Source organism: Pipra filicauda, unplaced genomic scaffold (genome assembly GCF_003945595.2).
Source record: "Pipra filicauda isolate LSUMZ 115617 unplaced genomic scaffold, ASM394559v2 scaffold486_size446389_pilon, whole genome shotgun sequence".
NCBI lineage: Eukaryota > Metazoa > Chordata > Aves > Passeriformes > Pipridae > Pipra > Pipra filicauda.
In genome coordinates, this window is record NW_024104627.1 from 159316 (window position 1) to 175627 (window position 16312).

At 59.8% G+C, this 16312-nt stretch overlaps 2 protein-coding genes across 7 annotated transcripts; both read right to left on the reverse strand.

The window, feature by feature from the left end:
• Positions 1 to 259: 259 nt before the first annotated feature.
• SERF2 (small EDRK-rich factor 2) lies at positions 260 to 3616 on the reverse strand. Of its 6 annotated transcripts, XM_039386461.1 has the most exons (9): positions 3066 to 3442; positions 2767 to 2933; positions 2585 to 2673; positions 2211 to 2428; positions 1968 to 2140; positions 1814 to 1891; positions 1534 to 1637; positions 562 to 670; positions 260 to 460 (listed from the first exon to the last, which is right to left on the reverse strand). In XM_039386461.1, the coding sequence occupies exons 1-9, from the start codon at positions 3298 to 3300 to the stop codon at positions 422 to 424; spliced, it is 1212 nt and encodes a 403-aa protein (XP_039242395.1). In that variant the 5' UTR covers positions 3301 to 3442; the 3' UTR covers positions 260 to 421. The 6 variants fall into 6 exon arrangements, 4 of the variants coding, with proteins under 4 accessions (XP_039242395.1, XP_039242397.1, XP_027601225.1 ...); XM_027745424.2 differs by lacking the exons at positions 260 to 460; positions 562 to 670 and adding an exon at positions 997 to 1444 and having other exon boundaries at positions 3066 to 3616; XR_005565492.1 differs by lacking the exon at positions 260 to 460 and having other exon boundaries at positions 586 to 670; positions 1814 to 2140; positions 3066 to 3616.
• Positions 3617 to 6488: 2872 nt separating this feature from the next.
• PDIA3 (protein disulfide isomerase family A member 3) lies at positions 6489 to 14277 on the reverse strand. The gene is made up of 13 exons (XM_027745421.2): positions 14005 to 14277; positions 13808 to 13886; positions 13011 to 13128; positions 12528 to 12635; positions 11511 to 11640; positions 10922 to 11038; positions 10412 to 10537; positions 9791 to 9973; positions 9152 to 9260; positions 8225 to 8353; positions 7739 to 7818; positions 7173 to 7230; positions 6489 to 6889 (listed from the first exon to the last, which is right to left on the reverse strand). Exons 1-13 carry the CDS (start codon positions 14172 to 14174, stop codon positions 6770 to 6772), a joined length of 1527 nt encoding a protein of 508 aa, XP_027601222.1. The 5' UTR covers positions 14175 to 14277; the 3' UTR covers positions 6489 to 6769.
• Between the last annotated feature and the right edge of the window lie 2035 nt (positions 14278 to 16312).

Sequence of the window (16312 nt, forward strand, 5' to 3'; positions counted from 1 at the left end):
CGTCCGGCTTCGTTCCTCGAGCCTCCCCGCTCTCCCACCCGCCCCGGGGCGTTCGCCCCTCAAACCCATCCCCCGCGTTGACCCCCGGTGATGTCCCAGGGACCGCCCAGGCCCGGCCCCACCTTTGTTCCTCACCGTGAAGATGCCGCCGCTCCACCACCGCCGCGCTTGGTCCTTCTCTCCGCGGCCGCGATCGTTTCAGCGGTGGTGCCCGCTCCCCCCCGCCCCCCGCCCGGCGGACGGACGAGCAGACGCGGCGTGCAGGGCTCCACAGCTACTTTAATAGGGGACAGCGCCGCGCGGTGCGGGGCGCGGCCGGGGGGCCCGGCCCAGGGCGGTGCGGGGCATCCTGCCGGCGGGACCGGCCCTGGGGCGGCGGCCTGGCACGGCCGCCCGCTACTTGTTGCCCTCCTTCTTCTCGTCAGCCTTCTTCTGCTTCTGCTGCATGATCTCCGAGTCCCTGCGGGGAGCGCGGCGGGGCTGGCGGCGGGGCCGGCACCGCCACAGGGCGGGAGCAGGGAGCGGGGCGGGGGAGGCCGGCGGGGCCGGCCCGGCGCTCACCTCTGCTTGCGGGCGGCGGCCGAGAGCCCGTCGTCCCGCCGCTTGCCCTTGCCCGAGTCGCTCTGCTTCTTCAGGTTCTTCTGCCGCGCCAGTTCGCGCTGGTTTCCGCCTGCCACGGCGCGGCCGCCTCAGCGCGGCCGGCCCCGCGGCGCGGCCCGCCCCGCACCCCGCGCTCACGGGCTCCGCCACCCTCCCGCCCCAGCCCAGCCGCTGCCCGCAGGCCAGGTCCCGGCGCGCCACTGGGCCGTGGCACGGCCGGGTCATGGTACGGCACCCCCGGGCCAGCCCACACTCACGGGTCCCAGCTCAGGTCCCCCCCCCCACACTCACGGGTCATGGCGCCGCTCCTTCCCACCTCCGCTCCGCCGCCACGTCCCGCACTGACCCCCCCCCACGCCCCGCCCCGTGCCAGAGTTTAAAGGCAGTCACAGCCAATCACAGTGCCGATCCCACCCTTGCTGCACTCCCACTGGTGCGTCTCTCTGGCCAGACCCCGCCTGATTGGCCGCGGGCTACGACCGCCGTTCTGCCGGCGGGGGCGAAAAAGCCGGGGATGGGGCGCACGCGCCACAGCCACCCCTCGCGCAGGGGGTGTGACGCCGGGGCCACGCCCCATTGTGACGTCATGAGCCGGGCGGAAAGCGCTGCGGAGAGGGGGGAGCGATGCGGGACGGAGAGGAGAGGGAGGGGGATATACAGCCCCGCTCTTCCCCTCAGCCCTCCCGCCCGCCGTCCTCCCCCACTGCAGCGCTCTTCTCCACCCCAGGGAGTGCGGGGCAATGCAGGGAGGATGGTGCGGGAGCGTTCCTCTCTCCTCGCTCGGGCTCCGGTGCGCTGCGGGGCCGCTCAGACCGCTCCTTCCGCCGTGGGCGGTGCAGGAGATCTACAGGGAGGGACGGCCGTGGGTGCTACCCACGCCAAGACGGTGCGGGACGGGTATCCGTCCCCGCACAGCCAAATTCGCCTACGCACCCGGGGCTCGGCGGCGGCATCGGGTCGTGGCGGGGGTCCTGCGAGGCGGTGCTAGATGGGGCGCCCTGGCGCTTCGCTAGCCGTGAGAGCTCGGCGTGGATCACCTGCGGGAGGAAGGGCAGCTGTGGCGAACAGGGCTCCAGTGGGACTCCCGACGGTCCCGGCTCCTGCGGGATCTCCTCCCGCCCCACTGCTCCCGGCACTGGCTCTTGCGAGAGCCCCGCCCGTCCCATCGCTCCCGGTACCAGCCTGCGGGACCCACCCCCTCCCGCCCCCGCACCTTGCTGGCCGGATCCAGCTCCAGGGCTCTCCTCAGGACGAGCGCGGCTTCTGCGTCCCGGCCCTGCTCCGCCAGCAGCTACAGGCAGAGGAGTTGGGGGTAGCGGGCGGCCGGGCCGAGGGGCGCCAAGAGGGGCGGAGCGGGGCGGTCCCACCTGCCCCCGCCGGAGCAGTGCCCGGCCGTTGTCGGGGCTGATCCGCAGGGCCGCCTCGCAGGCTGCCAGCGCCTCCTCCACCCGCCCCAGTTTCAGCTCGGCGGCCGCGCAGTTGTTGAGGCACTTCACGCGCTGCTCCTGCAGCTCCTCTTCCTCCTCGGGCCCGGGAGGCGCTGCGGGGCGAGCGGCGGTCTCAGCGTCCCGGCCCCACCGCCCCGGGCCCTCCCTCCCGGCCGGTCTCACCGGTAGCGGGGCCATCCAGGGCGTGCAGGGCCAGCCGGTACGAGCGCAGCGCCGCCGCGAAGTCGCCCCGCGCGAAATGGAAGTTGCCCCGCTCCCTGCGCTGCGAACCCAGGCGCAGGCGGGCGGCGGGCGGCAGCGGCTGCGGGTCGGGGCCGTCCCGCACCTCCAGCAGCGTCACCTCGAACAGCAGCGGCGCCTCGGGCGGCACGTCGGGCTCCCTGCGGGCACAGCACCGGCTGCCCCCTGCCCGCCCCGGTCCCCTGCCCACCCTGCCTTCCCGGCCCCATCCACCTGCCCCTGTCCCCATCCACCTGCCCCGGTCCGTCTGCCCTCCCGGCCCCTGCCTGATGGCTCCCCCTGCCCACCCGCCTTACCTGCCCGGGCGGCCATAGGCGTAGGGGCAGGCGGCGAGGAAGAAGGAGATCTCCCCGGGCTGCATGGTTGGGACGCCCAGCTCCAGCGCCTGCGGATGGGCATGGCGAGGCTAATGAGGCGCGGCGGCACCGGGCGACGCTGAGCCTGCGCCGCACCGAACAGTGCACTGGTTTGAGCTCACCTGCACGACGTCCCCGTGGCCAGGCACGAAGGTGAGCCGCGGGTCCCGCTCCACCAGCCCGCCGTCCTCCAGGGCGCCCAGCACCTTCACCGACACCTCCTGGCCCGGCCGCGGCTGTGGCCCGCCCAGCCCGGCCCGCACCACGCGCTTCCGGAGCAGCCGGTCGTCTGCGGGGGAGACGGCGCTGAGAGCCCAGCCTGGATCCCCGAAACCGGCATCCTTTGCCCGGCTTTCCCCGGGCCCCTCACAGCCCGCGACTCCCGGCCTGGTTCGCCCCAGGGTTGCCTGAGGGCTCTCACCCGTCAGGTCGCTCCAGCCGTCGGCGGCGAAGAGTGGCCCGAAGCCGCCTGGCCCCGGCACCGCCAGTGCCTCCAGCCGCCGGTAGAAGAGCCGCTCCTCCTCGCGCACCGTCGGCAGCGCGATAGCCGTGTGGGGCAGCCGGAACCGCACCCGCCGGTCCCTGCCCGGCCCCCGCGGCCGCCCGCCTGCCCCTGTCTCCCTCTCCGGGGAGCCGCCGGGCGAGGGGCCCGGCATGCCCGCCCCTGCCCCGCCTCGCCGCACGCCGCTACCACCTGGCCTCGGTCCGGGCGTCCCCGGGGCTCGGCGGCGGGTGCCCACGGCCCCCAGCACGCACAGGGCGCGTCGCCACCGGTTCCGCCGCGCGGCGACTGCCGGGGTCCGCCCGGGCCGGGGCCGCCGCCGAGCGCATCCCGCCGCGCCGTTACCTAATGCTGGGAAGCGGCTCAGGGGATTAGCCGGGGCCGGCGGCAAAAATAGCCGGCTCAGGACGAGCCCCGCCGCGGGGCTCCCGGCGCCCGCCCCGCCCGCCGCTGCCCCCCGGGACCGCCCGCCCGCCGCTGTCGCGCACGCCGTGCAATGCCGCGGGCGTAGCTGCGCGGGCATCTCCGGTCCCGGACGGCGGACCGGGTCTCTGGCTCAGCTTCCTGCACGTGCACATCGCGGCGGCGGCGCGGGCGCTGCGGGGCTGCGGGCGGCGGCGGCTGGGATCGGGCCTGGCAGGGGGGACCGGGCAACAGAGGGACTTACCGACGCTCGCTGTTGTTGCAGAGAGCGCCGGGGCCCGTGATCGCCTTCCAGTGCAGCTGGGGAGTGAGGGGATTGGGGGGATTGGAGAGCCCAGGGCAGCCGGGATGGGGCGTGCAGGGGGGAGCAAAGAGGCTTTGGCCAGAAGGCCACGACAAACACAAGGACGTTGCAAGCCTGGGTGAAACCTCATGGCCTCAGGCTATCTCTGCTGCAGTTGCAGGGCATCCCCTGTGCCCTGCACCACACCATCCCCAGGGGCTTCCCAAAAGGCCCTTGGGATCTCCCTGGTGGGCCAGGGGCTCTATTCCCACCAGAGCTGTGCAACTGCTAGACTTTGGAGAACAGGTCTTCCAGTAAGCCCAAGGTCCTGGCCAAGTTGGAGGAGAGGGGCTCCAGAGTTTTAACCCTTGTGATCTTCTGCTCCTTGCCAGATGCAGGTCCCAGGTGAGCAGTTCCTCCTCAGCAGAGATCCTGGATTACTTACAGGAAGAGAGCTTAGCACCCACAGGCTCCCTGTTGCTTGGTGTAATTTGGCCCAGCCCCACAGCATGGAGGGGTCGAGATGAGCTCCTGCCTCATCGCCCATGGCTATAAGGTAAGTTTGGGCACAGCCCTGCCTGCTCACCGCCCTTCAGGTCTCAGCAGGAGCATGGGCCCTGCTCTGCCACGCAGGTCTCGCAGGCCCCAGGAGAACAGGCATTTCCTGGTTGCAGGAGGTGGTACCACACCGCCTGCTCCACAGAGCAGCATTTAGTGTAGACAGAGTACTGCGACTGCATGCTCATATCAGCAGCATGAGCTGGAGGTTTGTGCAACTGGAAGCCAAGATGAAGAGGCTGAAGCAAGGAACAGAGGAACACAAGGCAAGCAGGAGAGCCAGGCACCGTGGCACCGTACAGCCGTGCTCTGGTCCTGGGTCCTGCCCACTGCATCTCTGGATTTCAGGTACTTGAAACTACAATTGTGTTTGAGTACCACCACCTCAAGGTGAGGCTGGATGCAGGGCATGGACTGATTTCTCTTCTGGAGCTGATCCATATATATTTTTTCCTCTCCAGATGCATCCCAGCTACCAGCAAGAGAAGAATTGCTGTGAATACCTCCACCAGAAGCTGTCTCATACCAAAAGAATGGCTCTGCAGTTTGAAAGAAGTGGGAGGTCCTAAGCAAACTGCTGTTGCAGTTTTTTTCCTTCCTTATCCAGCCCTGTCTCTGAAGCGGTGCCTGCTGCTCCAGCTGTCCTGTAGCACCTGAAGCCAGCTCATTCCCTGCTCCCTGGGGGAGAGCAGGAGGCCGTGGCTGCAGGGGAGAGGCAGAGGAGACCTTTTGCTGAGGCCTGAGCCAGCCCAAGGGGGATGTGTTACTTTGGATAGTGGCTCAGTCCCCAGCTGCCACCAGGTCTGGAGTCACAGTCCAGGGAGCAAAGCCAGGATGAGAACAGCTTCCCAGGCTCTCCCTGACTGAGGGCACTGCCCTACCCACCAATGAAGCAGTGCTCCAGTTTGGTGTTACAGGGGTAATTGTGAGCTGTCAGGAGAACTTGTTGTGTTCCTGTTTCTTGCAGCAGTGCCTGGAGCCCACGGCCAGATGTGGGACTCCTGCTAGTCTGAGGTGCAGGGACCACTGGACATTATATCCTCCCCCCAAGGAGCCTCTAGACCTGTACTGGGCCACAGAGCACCTGCCAGAGCAGCAGAGCACAGGAGGAAGATGTTGTTTGAGCTGCTGATGCAGCCGGGGAAGAAAGTGTTGTACTGCACAGCTGCTGTAGCCAGAGTAGTGTGTGCTAAGCCTTGTATGAGCTACTGTACCTGGAGAATTCCAGCAGCGATAAATAACGTGCCCAGCCTTTTGAGTTGTGGGGGAGGAATCCAGAGATAGAGCAAGCTCTGGCTCTTGCCCTGGTAACTGCTGCCACACAGCAGTGCCCTCTTCAACTTGCATGCAGCACAAGAATCAGGGCAACAGCCCCTCCCTGGTCAGCCCATCTCACTCCTGCCTTTCCCAGAGGAAAGTAGGATATCCTGGTCAGTCACAGCCCACACCATCCAACCACAACACAGGGTTTATTCCTCTCCCTCCTGAAGAGTAACTCAGCTATCAGCCTGTTTCCTACCAAGAGACAAAATGATCTTACAATTAACTGGTCTTAACTGCCCTCACCACAGCCAAGCACCTGGCTATGAGAAACTCTCAGCCCAGACCCTACCTGTGTTTGGGCAGAGTCTGTAGGAAGTAGCACTCCTCCCCTACACCTGACTACTTCTGCACCAGCTTCAAAGCTCATTTATTTCTGCTGCTGAGCAAGCCCCATGCCAGCCTGCTCCCTGTGCTTGCACTGCTCTGATCCAACAGTCACAGTGAGCATCACGTTCCTCTGAACTCACTGGGGCAGCACACAGACAGCAAAGGCACTTGTGATCAGAGTCCCAAAGCCCAAAATGTGTGTAAATGGAGCACCTGAAGCCCAGCACACTGGGACAGTTGCTGCTGCTATGTTCTGGAGGGACTGTGGTAGCTGAGGAAGGAGGAGAATAGGGTAGACGGCTGAGCTCAATGGTTAGGAACAGACGTGTGAGAGCTCACTGAAGGGAATGACTCACAGCAGAGAGCTGCTGTCTGTGAAGAGAAGGATCCCAGTGTTAGGTATGACAGGTCACCCCAGGACAGAGACACTTGGTCTTAAGGGGGTCATTTTATTGTTTCACTTCTCCAAATGTACAAAAAAAATTAGAAAATAACTGTATCCCCCACCCTTCCCAAACCACAAAACAAACCAGTCTGGGGAGCCCAACAACAGTGCAGCTAAGAGACGGCAGGAAATTAAACATTACTAGATACAGCAGCTGAGGGCCATCAGCCCATTGGCTCTCCACAGCCCAGAACTGGCCCCAGTCTGCCCAGTGCTTCCCCAATTCACAAAGAGCTCATCCTGACCAGATAGCAAGTGGGTACTTTACAAATCCTCCTTCACCTTCTTCTTGGATTTCTTGGATTTATCTTCCTCCTGCAGCACAGGAGTGTTGGTTGCCTCCCGCTTCAGGTAGCTGATGAAGTCACTCACTTCTCTGCCCCCCTGCAGAAAACAGATGACAGTGAGGCAGGGCCTGTACCCGCCCTGGGCTTCCCCTCTGCTGAGAGGGGTTCAGGTGCCAGGCAGGAGACCCAGGTGACTGCAAGCATAGCTCTCCCCAGGGCCTGCAGCATGCAGTGCAACATTCCCAGCAGGTACCACCAGGTGCGTTCCCAGGGCAACAGGACACAGAGCCACCCCCAACTCCAGAGCGGCTTGAGTGTAATTTGGACACCCGGATGCTCTTCACTTCTTTGTAAAGCAGCAAGAACAGCAAAATACTCACCTCATACTTCTTTGGACTCTGCTTCTTGCCAGCTGGAGCAAAATAGATGGTGGGGAAGCTGGGGAGAGAGAAGGGACACCTGAGCTCCTGACATGCTTTGATTTCTGTCAGACCAGCCCATACGGAAGGGACTTGCAGCCCACACTGCCCTGGTTTAACATGGCACAGCTTTGGCAGCTCTGAGGCAGCAGGTGTGGCCTCCAAGGGCCTGGCCAGGTCTGCAGAGCTTGCTGAGCTCACAGGTCCAAGTTTGCTGGCTGACTGCTTTTGGAACAGCAAGTCCAGATTTGTTTTCACACTGCTAGGAACAGAATCACAGCAGATTCCAAAGCAGCAGGGCAGGCCTCCAGGCAGAGCCAGGACACCAGAATCCTGGAGAATCGAGGCAGATCAATGTCCTTTTCTTCCACTCTTCATTTCTCCAAATCAAGCCATTGCTCAGCAGTCGCATGTCAGTCCTCACACACACCCTCCCTGTGAGGCTCTTCCAGCTCTAGTGCTGTAGCCGACGGCAGACAGAGCCGGACCCTCCCACTAACACATGGAGTCACAGCAGTCAGACCTACCCTCGGACTTCATAGGGAGAAGGCACATCATTGGCTGTAGCATCCATTTTGGCAATGATGATATTGGGATCTTTGCTGAGCTGTGGGTAGAATGAGCCCATTAGTAACCAATCCCAAACTCCAGGAACCCAGCAGTCAGCAACGGCTGGGATAGCAGTGTCAGAGGACAGCACGCAGGAGATGCCATCTCACCATCCCTCCCCAAATGGGAGACTATCATCATGCAGATGGAAAAGATCCAAAAGGAAGCTTGGCCAGTTGAGGCCAGTCACTGAATCAGCCACAGCCAAGGGCAACAGACTAAACCTACCACTGTGATTGCTACCACAGATCCTGCTGACGGACATCTGCACTCACCAGATGCCAAAACTCCAAGTCCTCAGGAAGGCACAATTATGTCCCATTATCACAGAGGCTACAAACAACCTGCAGGATTGTTTAGTGCTGCAAAATTCTAGTTCACTTTTGCAAGAGTTCCAGACCTACCTTCTCCCCCAATTCTTTGTATTTGGGCTCCAGATTCTTGCAGTGGCCGCACCATGGTGCATAGAACTCTATCAGGACATCTTTGTCTTCTGCATTAACAATTTCATCAAAGTTCTCAGCCACCACCACCTGTAAGGTTTGATCACACCAGTTAGTTGCTTCCAAGTCGGGTATGAGGCTGTGACATGACATGTTCCACACACTCCACCCAAGCCTGGGCCTCCCACACCTGCACAGCAAGCAGCAAGACGACCAAACATAGCACCCCTCATCCTCAGCATGCTGATAAAAGTTTGCTATAACGTACCAGCACTACCTGCAAGTGAGGTCTGCACATGGTCTCCATGCAGGAGGAGGACAAAACCATTTCTTTTTAATCCCAGCAAGTTCCAAGCTGAGGAATTAGCCTAGCAGGGCCAGTTGAGGCCATGCCCATCCCCTCAAACACAGTGATTCTCACTCCTGTATGAGGGCCTCACCATAAAGCCATGACAGGAAATGCTCTTACTCAGGGCAGAATTGCCTGGGAGGATGAAAGGCAGTTCCCAAAGACAAGATGAACACAAAGCTCCCTAAAACAGTGCAGTCACAACCAACAGGAAGGCCATGCCACCAAGGGAGCACAAGCCAAGACAGCAGGCCTTTGCATAATCCCTGGAAATCTGGATGATGCTGCACTTGTGAAGCACATAGCTGTTGTGCTCAAGAAGCAGTTACTATGCTAAGAGAACAAAACAGAACCCAAACTGCAAGCTGCATGTCTCCCTTGCCTCAAAAAGCTGCAGTGCAACAAGGGAGCAAGTAATTCCTCCATCTATCACCGCAGAGGCTCCTCAAGCTGCCACCATGCCACACTCACAGTACTCCATCCTGGCACTGGCTGGAAGATGCTGCCGAACAGTCTTCACATCCACATGCAGCACTCACCTTTACAGGGCCGTCATTGCTTTCAGGGATAGGCTCTGATTTCAGGTACTTTTTCAAGTTTCCATCAACGTAATCTTGCAGGAATCTCTCTAGAGCCTTTCCATCACGGCTGAAAAAGAAGTGATATTACAGCCATCATCACACATATAGGATGAGAGAGAGAAACTTTCAAGGCTGATTTAAGCTCCTTCCACCCACACAACAGATGCCACCTGCATCTCTGACAGCACCAGTCTGGGCTGGCTTAGACCCCAGAACACGTGCAAGGATGCCCTTAAGGGCTCTGACAGGAGGCTGGATGCACATCCCATTTGAAGTTTTAGGCTTCCAGCACCGTTTATTTTTTCAAGATAAAAGGTACAACTATCTCCTTTGCCTTTTATTGCACCCTAGTTCCTAACCAGACACTTTGATATCTTTAATTAAATTCCCCCCCTTTGTATAACAGGAAGGGCTGCAAGCTCTCTAGAGAGCAGGAAAACACACAAGCAGGAGCCATTTTGACCCAGCAATCATTTCTTCCAACCGCATCATTCAGCTTTCCTGTTTCCTCCAAGCTAACAAAGTATCATCTGGTCAGAGACTTGTAGACCAAAGTCCAGCCAGTGAGACTCAACACTAACAAGTTCAAGAACTCACGAGAACTCTTCTTGCATGACGTATTTATCTCCTTTGGCAGTTCTGATGGCAACAACTGGGGCCTCACCCACGCTGCTGTCCAGACCAAACTCGGAAAGCTCATGGCCAAAGGTTTTCCGACTAGCAACAGCATAAGAAAGTTTATGGCCGGCATCCAAGAATTTCTTTGCAACCATCATAACTCTGAAAGGAAAAAATAACAAACAAAAAGACAAAGCATTATTTCTTGGAACATTTTCTTACACGTGATGTAACACCCTTCAAGCTGACGTGCATGCTGGACAAGGAATTCAGTGGCACAACGTGCTCTGCAGAGCCAAGTCCTGTAGAAATGGTGCTGAGAAGCAGAGCAGTAAGCTTGTGTCTATGGTGACCGAGGTGAGTGTTGTATGTTTTCATCCTCCACCCTGACCGCATGACCCCGGTGTCTCAGGCATCGGGGAACACGAAGGATGGAGTTGCACACCACAGCAGCGAGGCGGTTTGTGGGAAAGATCTAAGTCCCTAAGGACCAGGGATCCAAGAGCAAGCAGGCAGGGTTTCAGAGGACTGTCGCTCAAGCTACGGAACCACAGCAAGACAGGAACATCGCAAGGCCGATTCACCCTCCACCCCTCCCACCTGTTGCGCCAGTAGTTGGATCCCTTTGCATTCTTCTCATAGTCTACATCGTAGTATGCCACCAGCAAATCCTTGCCCTGGATCAAGTCTTTGTTGTCTTCAGTCATGTGTGGGCAGATGCCAAAGCTGTCAATGAGAGAGGTGTTAGCAGAGCCCATGACCGCAGAACAGGCTCAACACAGCACACTTGCTTCCCAGGAAGAAACACTTGGTTCATTTCTATACCAGATTATTCTGAGTTAAATCTGCGTCTCCAGCCACATCAGTGGCTAAAGTGATCTAAATAAGGCCAAAGCTGGCACACTTCTCATAAGTTCGGTTTTTAAACAGAAGCATGGTTAGAACATGGAGACTGCATGCCAACAGCCAGGCCAGGATTTCAGGAAGGTGTCCCCAAAGGGGAGCAGTGCCAAGACATTCAGCACAAAGTGGCAGCAATGCCAGCTAGGAAAACAAGCTCTGACAGGGACAAAGCCAGTCTGTCATGTTTGCTGGTGAGGAATCGCTCACATGTTCTCCTGGATGAATTTCTTGATCTTTCCACTGGTGATTTTGTCTTCTGGGTACTTGATGGAGCTCTCCTCAAACTTGTTGGTCAGGCGTGGAGGACGGAATAAGACTATACCTCTGGGGGGAAAGAGGTATTGTGAATTAGTTCAATGGGTCCCTGGGAGTCGAAGGACAGCAGCCAGATGACGCAAGAGCCCATTCTCCAGAGACTATTCCCACTCACCATTCATAACTCAAACAACACTGTCTAGCTTCTTGGTGGCACTACTACATTAGATGTACCTGTCAGAGCCTCCTCTATGATCCAAACAGGCCACAATGAGAAACAACCCCCCCACCATAATAAGCAATGGGGAAGCAAAATGCCTCCATTGAGATATTTCCCATCCGCAGGCAGATGCTAACCTTCCAGAGCCTGCGACCATTTGCACTTGTCTATCTCAACTCAAAAAAGACATACACCACTGGCAACTGGGGAAGAAACTAGACCTTAAGCTATGTTCACAAAGTGAACCCAGCTAACAACTAGAATCCACGAATCTGTTCCAAATGCCTCAATAACAAGAAAGCTTTGTGTTAAGTAACTTACTCTCCATCTTCTTCATACTTCTGCACCAGCTGCTCCTCGGAAGTGTGTGCGAAGCGGTAGTTGTCCCTGAGGCTGTTGGCTGCTTTCATGAACTCCGAATAAGCATCCCCAGATGCATCCCTAAAGAAGCCTGGAGCAGAAAGGTAGATGACCCCAAACCGACCCAGCTGGAGTCCCTCTGCAGCCCTCAGCATTTTTCTCTACAGTGCACTGAAACATCACTCCTGAATAAAGTCTTCCAATGTATGTTCAGGCCTTCACCTTTCACTGTTTCTCTCCCACTTTTTTGAACCCCCCTGCACTCTATCCCTTCCAGCAGGAGAAAGTTACTCAGGAGTTGCTCATCTTGGTCATTCAGCCAAAGGTAACTGTCCACTGAGCACCCAAACATCCACTGGTGACCGTGTGACACTGCCAGTGGTAACAACTGCCGTTAGCACTTCATAACAGCAACTTTGAGGATGCTGATCAATACTCATCTTCAAGACAGCACACCTGATCTGCACACTTGCTGTTGCCACTGTAACCACAGTCACATGACCTGATGCCAACAGCCCCCCGGTGCCACCAGAGCCCCAAACGTACCCTCCAGCACCCCAAAGCTACCTGTTGTCAGTCAGCCAAGAAAACAACAATCTTTGGAAAACATCTACTACAGTGCTGGAGGGGGCATCACAGCCAGAGGGCCAGGGGAAAAAAAAAAAAATTTGGAAGGAATTCTCAGGGTCCTCAGGTGCAACCTCCCATTTGAAGCAGGACCAGCCCCAGTCAGACCAGGCTGCTCAGAGCTTTGTTCAACTGAGTTGTGGAAGTCTTCCAGTCTTTGTTCAACTGAACTCTTTGAAACCCCTCTGGGCACATCTTCCAGGGCTTTATTGTTCTCATTACCAACAGCTTTTTTGCTTGTGTCCACCTGGAATTTCCCTTGCTACAGCCTGTGGTACTGCCTCTGATCCTTCCGCACGAGCTGCCAGAGCACAGTGTCTGCTCATTTCACACTGCACTACCTCTACTCACCCACGACAGAAGCATCTTTATCGCCAACGAACTTCTCAAACTCAGCCACAGAACTGAGAGCCACCGAAGCAGGTCCTGCCTGTTTCTTAAGATGACTGACAATCCCATCTTGAAAGAGAAGTAAAACAATTAACGGGATCAATACCAGATTCCACAAGACACTTTTCAAGCTTCCTAATCCAAAAATTGTTTCTAGAGAATCCATACATGTCCCCACTATAATAAACATGTGAACTGAAGGAGTGCTCCCACCAGCTTCATACAGGAACTTTCTAGCATCCTGGGAACTAGGAGTTAAAGTGGAAACCTTCACGGGAAAATAAACATCCAGGGCTTTGCCAGCGCAAAGAGTTCTGAAAAGGGCAAGAGGGCGGTGTATGTGTGGGTGGGAACCTTCTCTGTATCCCTGGACACCAGGCTGTTACACGTGGGCCTGCCTCCTGCAACAGTTCAGCAAGCCAGGCGCTGCTGACCAGCTCTTACCTGCTGTCCTGGGCCCATCATAGGTTCCTGCCTCTTCTCCATCTCGAAAAATCTTTAAGGTAGGATATCCGCTGACTCCATACTTGTTACAGGTGTTTGAGTTTGCTGTACAGTCAACCTAAAGGGAGAGAAACCTTTCTATTCAGACCAAGATCGAGCCCTGACACACCCAACCCAGCCAAGGGACTGGAGAAATCCATCACATGGCCCCTGGTGCTGGAGAGCCCAGACTGGGAAGGAGATAGCACAGGTGTAACGAGAAGCCTAGAAAAATATTAAGAGGAAATAATGGAAAGACAACTTTGGCCATATACACACAAAAAATACTAGAAAAGACAGTTTCTTGTAACCAATAACAAGGAATTGCTCAGCACCTTGTCAGTACAAAAGAGTTCCCACACCACCTGAAGAAAGCAGGCTGACCTGTCCAAGAGTCCATGCCAGTGCCCATAAAGGAAGCGAGAAACTGATTTGAGAAAACTCTACAAGTTTTATGGCAGAAGAGAAAGCTCCTGGTCAGAAACCCTCACTGGGTAGGAGCAGCATGGTGCTCGCTCTCCACCTCATCACACAGCTCACGGCAGGCCTCCTCCTCCAGGCTGGGGAGAGCCCTCGCACACCCAGCACACTCTCCGCACACCAGCTGCGCGGCTGCAGCCCTGCAGGGCTCCACTTCCAGATGCTTCCTGGACTTCAGTGCTTCACGCAGACGAAGCCCCGTCGGAGCACGCCGAGCTCCGCAGGGCCGGACCCCGTCCGCCGGCCCGCCCCACCCCGCTGGGGGAGCCGGTGCTCACCTTCACGAGAGGCACGATCCCCTTCAGCCGAGTCGCGGCCGACTCGTACTCCGGCGCCAGCCGCTTGCAGTGCCCGCACCTGGGGGAACGGGGGGGGTCAGGCCGGCCGAGCGCCGCGCCCGGCCCGGCCCGGCCCCCCGCCCGGCCCCCCGCCCGCCTGGTCCCGTCGCCCCCGCCCGCCCCGGGTGGCCCCTCACCAGGGCGCGAAGAACTCCACAAGCACCAGCCCCGGGCGCTCGGCCAGGCCGCTCTCGAAATCGGCATCGCTGAGCTCCACCACGTCGGAGGCGCGGGCACCGAGGGAGAGCAGAGGGAGCAGCAGCAGCGCTGCGGGCAGGGCCCGCGGCGGGGGCCGGGGCGCGGTCATGGCGGCGGGGCGGCGGGGCGGCGGGACAGCGGATGCGGGGGCAGCGGGAGCGGCGGGTCCGAAAGCGGCGGCGGCTGAACAGGCGCCGGGGCCGCAGCCGGAAGTCCCACCCCTGCAGCCGGATCTGCCGTGTGGCAGCTCCTGATTGGGCGTGCGTCACGCGGGCCCTGGCCAATGGGCTGCTGGCAGGGGGTGGGGTCCCTGCAGCCGGCCCCGCCCCTCTCTCACAGCGGCGGGGTGGGCGCGTTCGGGAGCGGCGGGAGGGAGAGCGGGGTGGGGGGGAACGGGGGAGAGCCCGGCGCTGTTCCCGCACAAAACCCCGAATCTCAGTCTCCCAGGGCCATCTCCCTTCGCGATGCGCCGGGCAGCTCAGATGGGCCTTGGGGGACAGTGCATCAGTCGGGGGACAGTGCTCGGTACCCCGTTTCTGCCTTGCTGTCCGTTTCCCCTTGGAGTCCGTACGCTTCTGCCCTCCCTCGTCTCCAGGTCCCTCCTGCTGACCGCTGAGTTTCAGCAACTGTCCCCGCTGTCCCCAGAACTGATGGTCGGGGCCAGCCGGCACCGGGTGCTCGCCACCGGCACGGGGCCAACCTGCTGGGCCGTTTCTGGCTTTTTTGTCACCGATATTGAGCTGTACCGGCCGGTCGGCCCCGGAGCTGCGGAAAGAACTCGAGTGACGTATCTGACTTCATCGCCGCCTTTGCGACAAAGAGCCCTGGACCGGGACCGCGTGCCGGGAAGGGCTGTGCCGCCGCCCGGCCGCCGCCCGCCACCTCCCGTCAAGCGGCCTCGGGGCCGGCAGGGGGCGCTGCCCACCGCGCGGGGGCCGGACGGGGAGTGAGTGGCGGGGGGCGGGCAGGGCCCCAAAGCCCCGGGCAGGGCCCGAAGCCCCGGGCAGGACCCCAAAGCCCCGGGCAGGACCCCGCTGCTCCCGCCCGTGCCGGGTTCCGGCATCAGTAATGCGTGAGCTCGGCACCGTCCGCGGCGGCGGAGCCAGCGCCGGGCTCGGGTTACAGGCTGGAGGCTGTGTGCAACGACAGCGTCCCTGGGCTGCCAGCGTCTCCAGCTTCACCATCTACCTCTACTGCACCCTCTTCAACAGCTCCTGGATCTCCGGACAGCTCCCACGGGACCTGGGGGCCGCCTGTGCCAACGCTGCCTGGTACCTCCCTGCAGGCGAGTGTGGCTCGGCGTGGGCGCAAGCCTGCTGTGGGAGCACGACCCTGACCAGTTCAATGCCACGGTCTGCAGCAACACCTCCCTGAGGGAGACTCCTGGGCCTCGGCAGGCCCTGATGGAGCGGCTCTGTGCTGACCCGGCCCGGGGTCCAGCAGGGGCTCGTCCCCTCAGGCACAGTGCCTGCCCACTGGGTGCACGGTGGGAGGACACCCGGAGGTGCTTCCTGAGAAGCTGCCTACTCTGGGGCACCCAGCTCTGCTGTAGCAGGAGCCGTGAGGTGCTACCCACCGACCTCCAGGCCCAGTTCTCCCAGCAGTGTGGCTGTTCCCAGTCCTGGGCACAGATGCCCAGTGCCTCAGAGCCTGGAAGAACAGCTCCCTACTCCTCCGGGGGCCAGAACCTGTGGGCATGGGGGAACGCTCCCCTCTTGGAGCTGTGCAGGACTGTGCGTCCCAGCTGATTCCAGGAGCTGGTGTGCACCAGCGCCTCTCTCCTGCAGCCTCTGGGACATCCCCAACCCATGGCCAGGGCACATTGCCAGAGTGCCCTGCCCAGTGAACACTGCCTGCTGCAGCAGCTCCGGGTGCTCCTGCCCCTGTCCACCAGGCTGGATGCTGGGGACCTCTGCCCAGACCTGGCTGCCTACCTGCTGGGGCTGGCCTCACAGCTCCCACCATGCTGGGAGGAGGCTCCAGGCTGGGCTTCACACCTGAACTATGTCCTGCATCTGCTTGACCGCAGCCTCGCCCTGTCCAGACAAGAGGAGGTTGGGCAGGTGGCTGGGCAACTGAGCAAGGCTGAGCAAGGCCATCCTCCTCACCAGCCTCCTGGATAACACCTCCTTCTGGGACTTGCTGGGGGCAAATGCATCTGCAGGCATCCTGCAAGCCATGGGCCAGTACCTGGAGTGGGAGCACTGGGCTCGGCCAAGAGGGAGCTGCTGAGCTGCTTCAGTGTGA

Excerpts from the sequence above, each read along its gene's own strand:
- SERF2 (XM_039386461.1), bottom strand. The coding sequence starts at position 3,300 with ATGCCGGGCCCCTCGCCCGGCGGCTCCCCGGAGAGGGAGACAGGGGCA. Across the intron at positions 2,141-2,210 it reads CCTGGATGGCCCCGCTACCG|CGCCTCCCGGGCCCGAGGAG; the intron begins GTGAGACCGGCC and ends CTCGCCCCGCAG. Across the intron at positions 1,892-1,967 it reads CACTGCTCCGGCGGGGGCAG|CTGCTGGCGGAGCAGGGCCG; the intron begins GTGGGACCGCCC and ends CTCTGCCTGTAG.
- PDIA3 (XM_027745421.2), bottom strand. The coding sequence starts at position 14,174 with ATGACCGCGCCCCGGCCCCCGCCGCGGGCCCTGCCCGCAGCGCTGCTG. Across the intron at positions 10,538-10,921 it reads AAATTCATCCAGGAGAACAT|CTTTGGCATCTGCCCACACA; the intron begins GTGAGCGATTCC and ends TCTCATTGACAG. Across the intron at positions 6,890-7,172 it reads AGAGTCCAAAGAAGTATGAG|GGGGGCAGAGAAGTGAGTGA; the intron begins GTGAGTATTTTG and ends TGTTTTCTGCAG.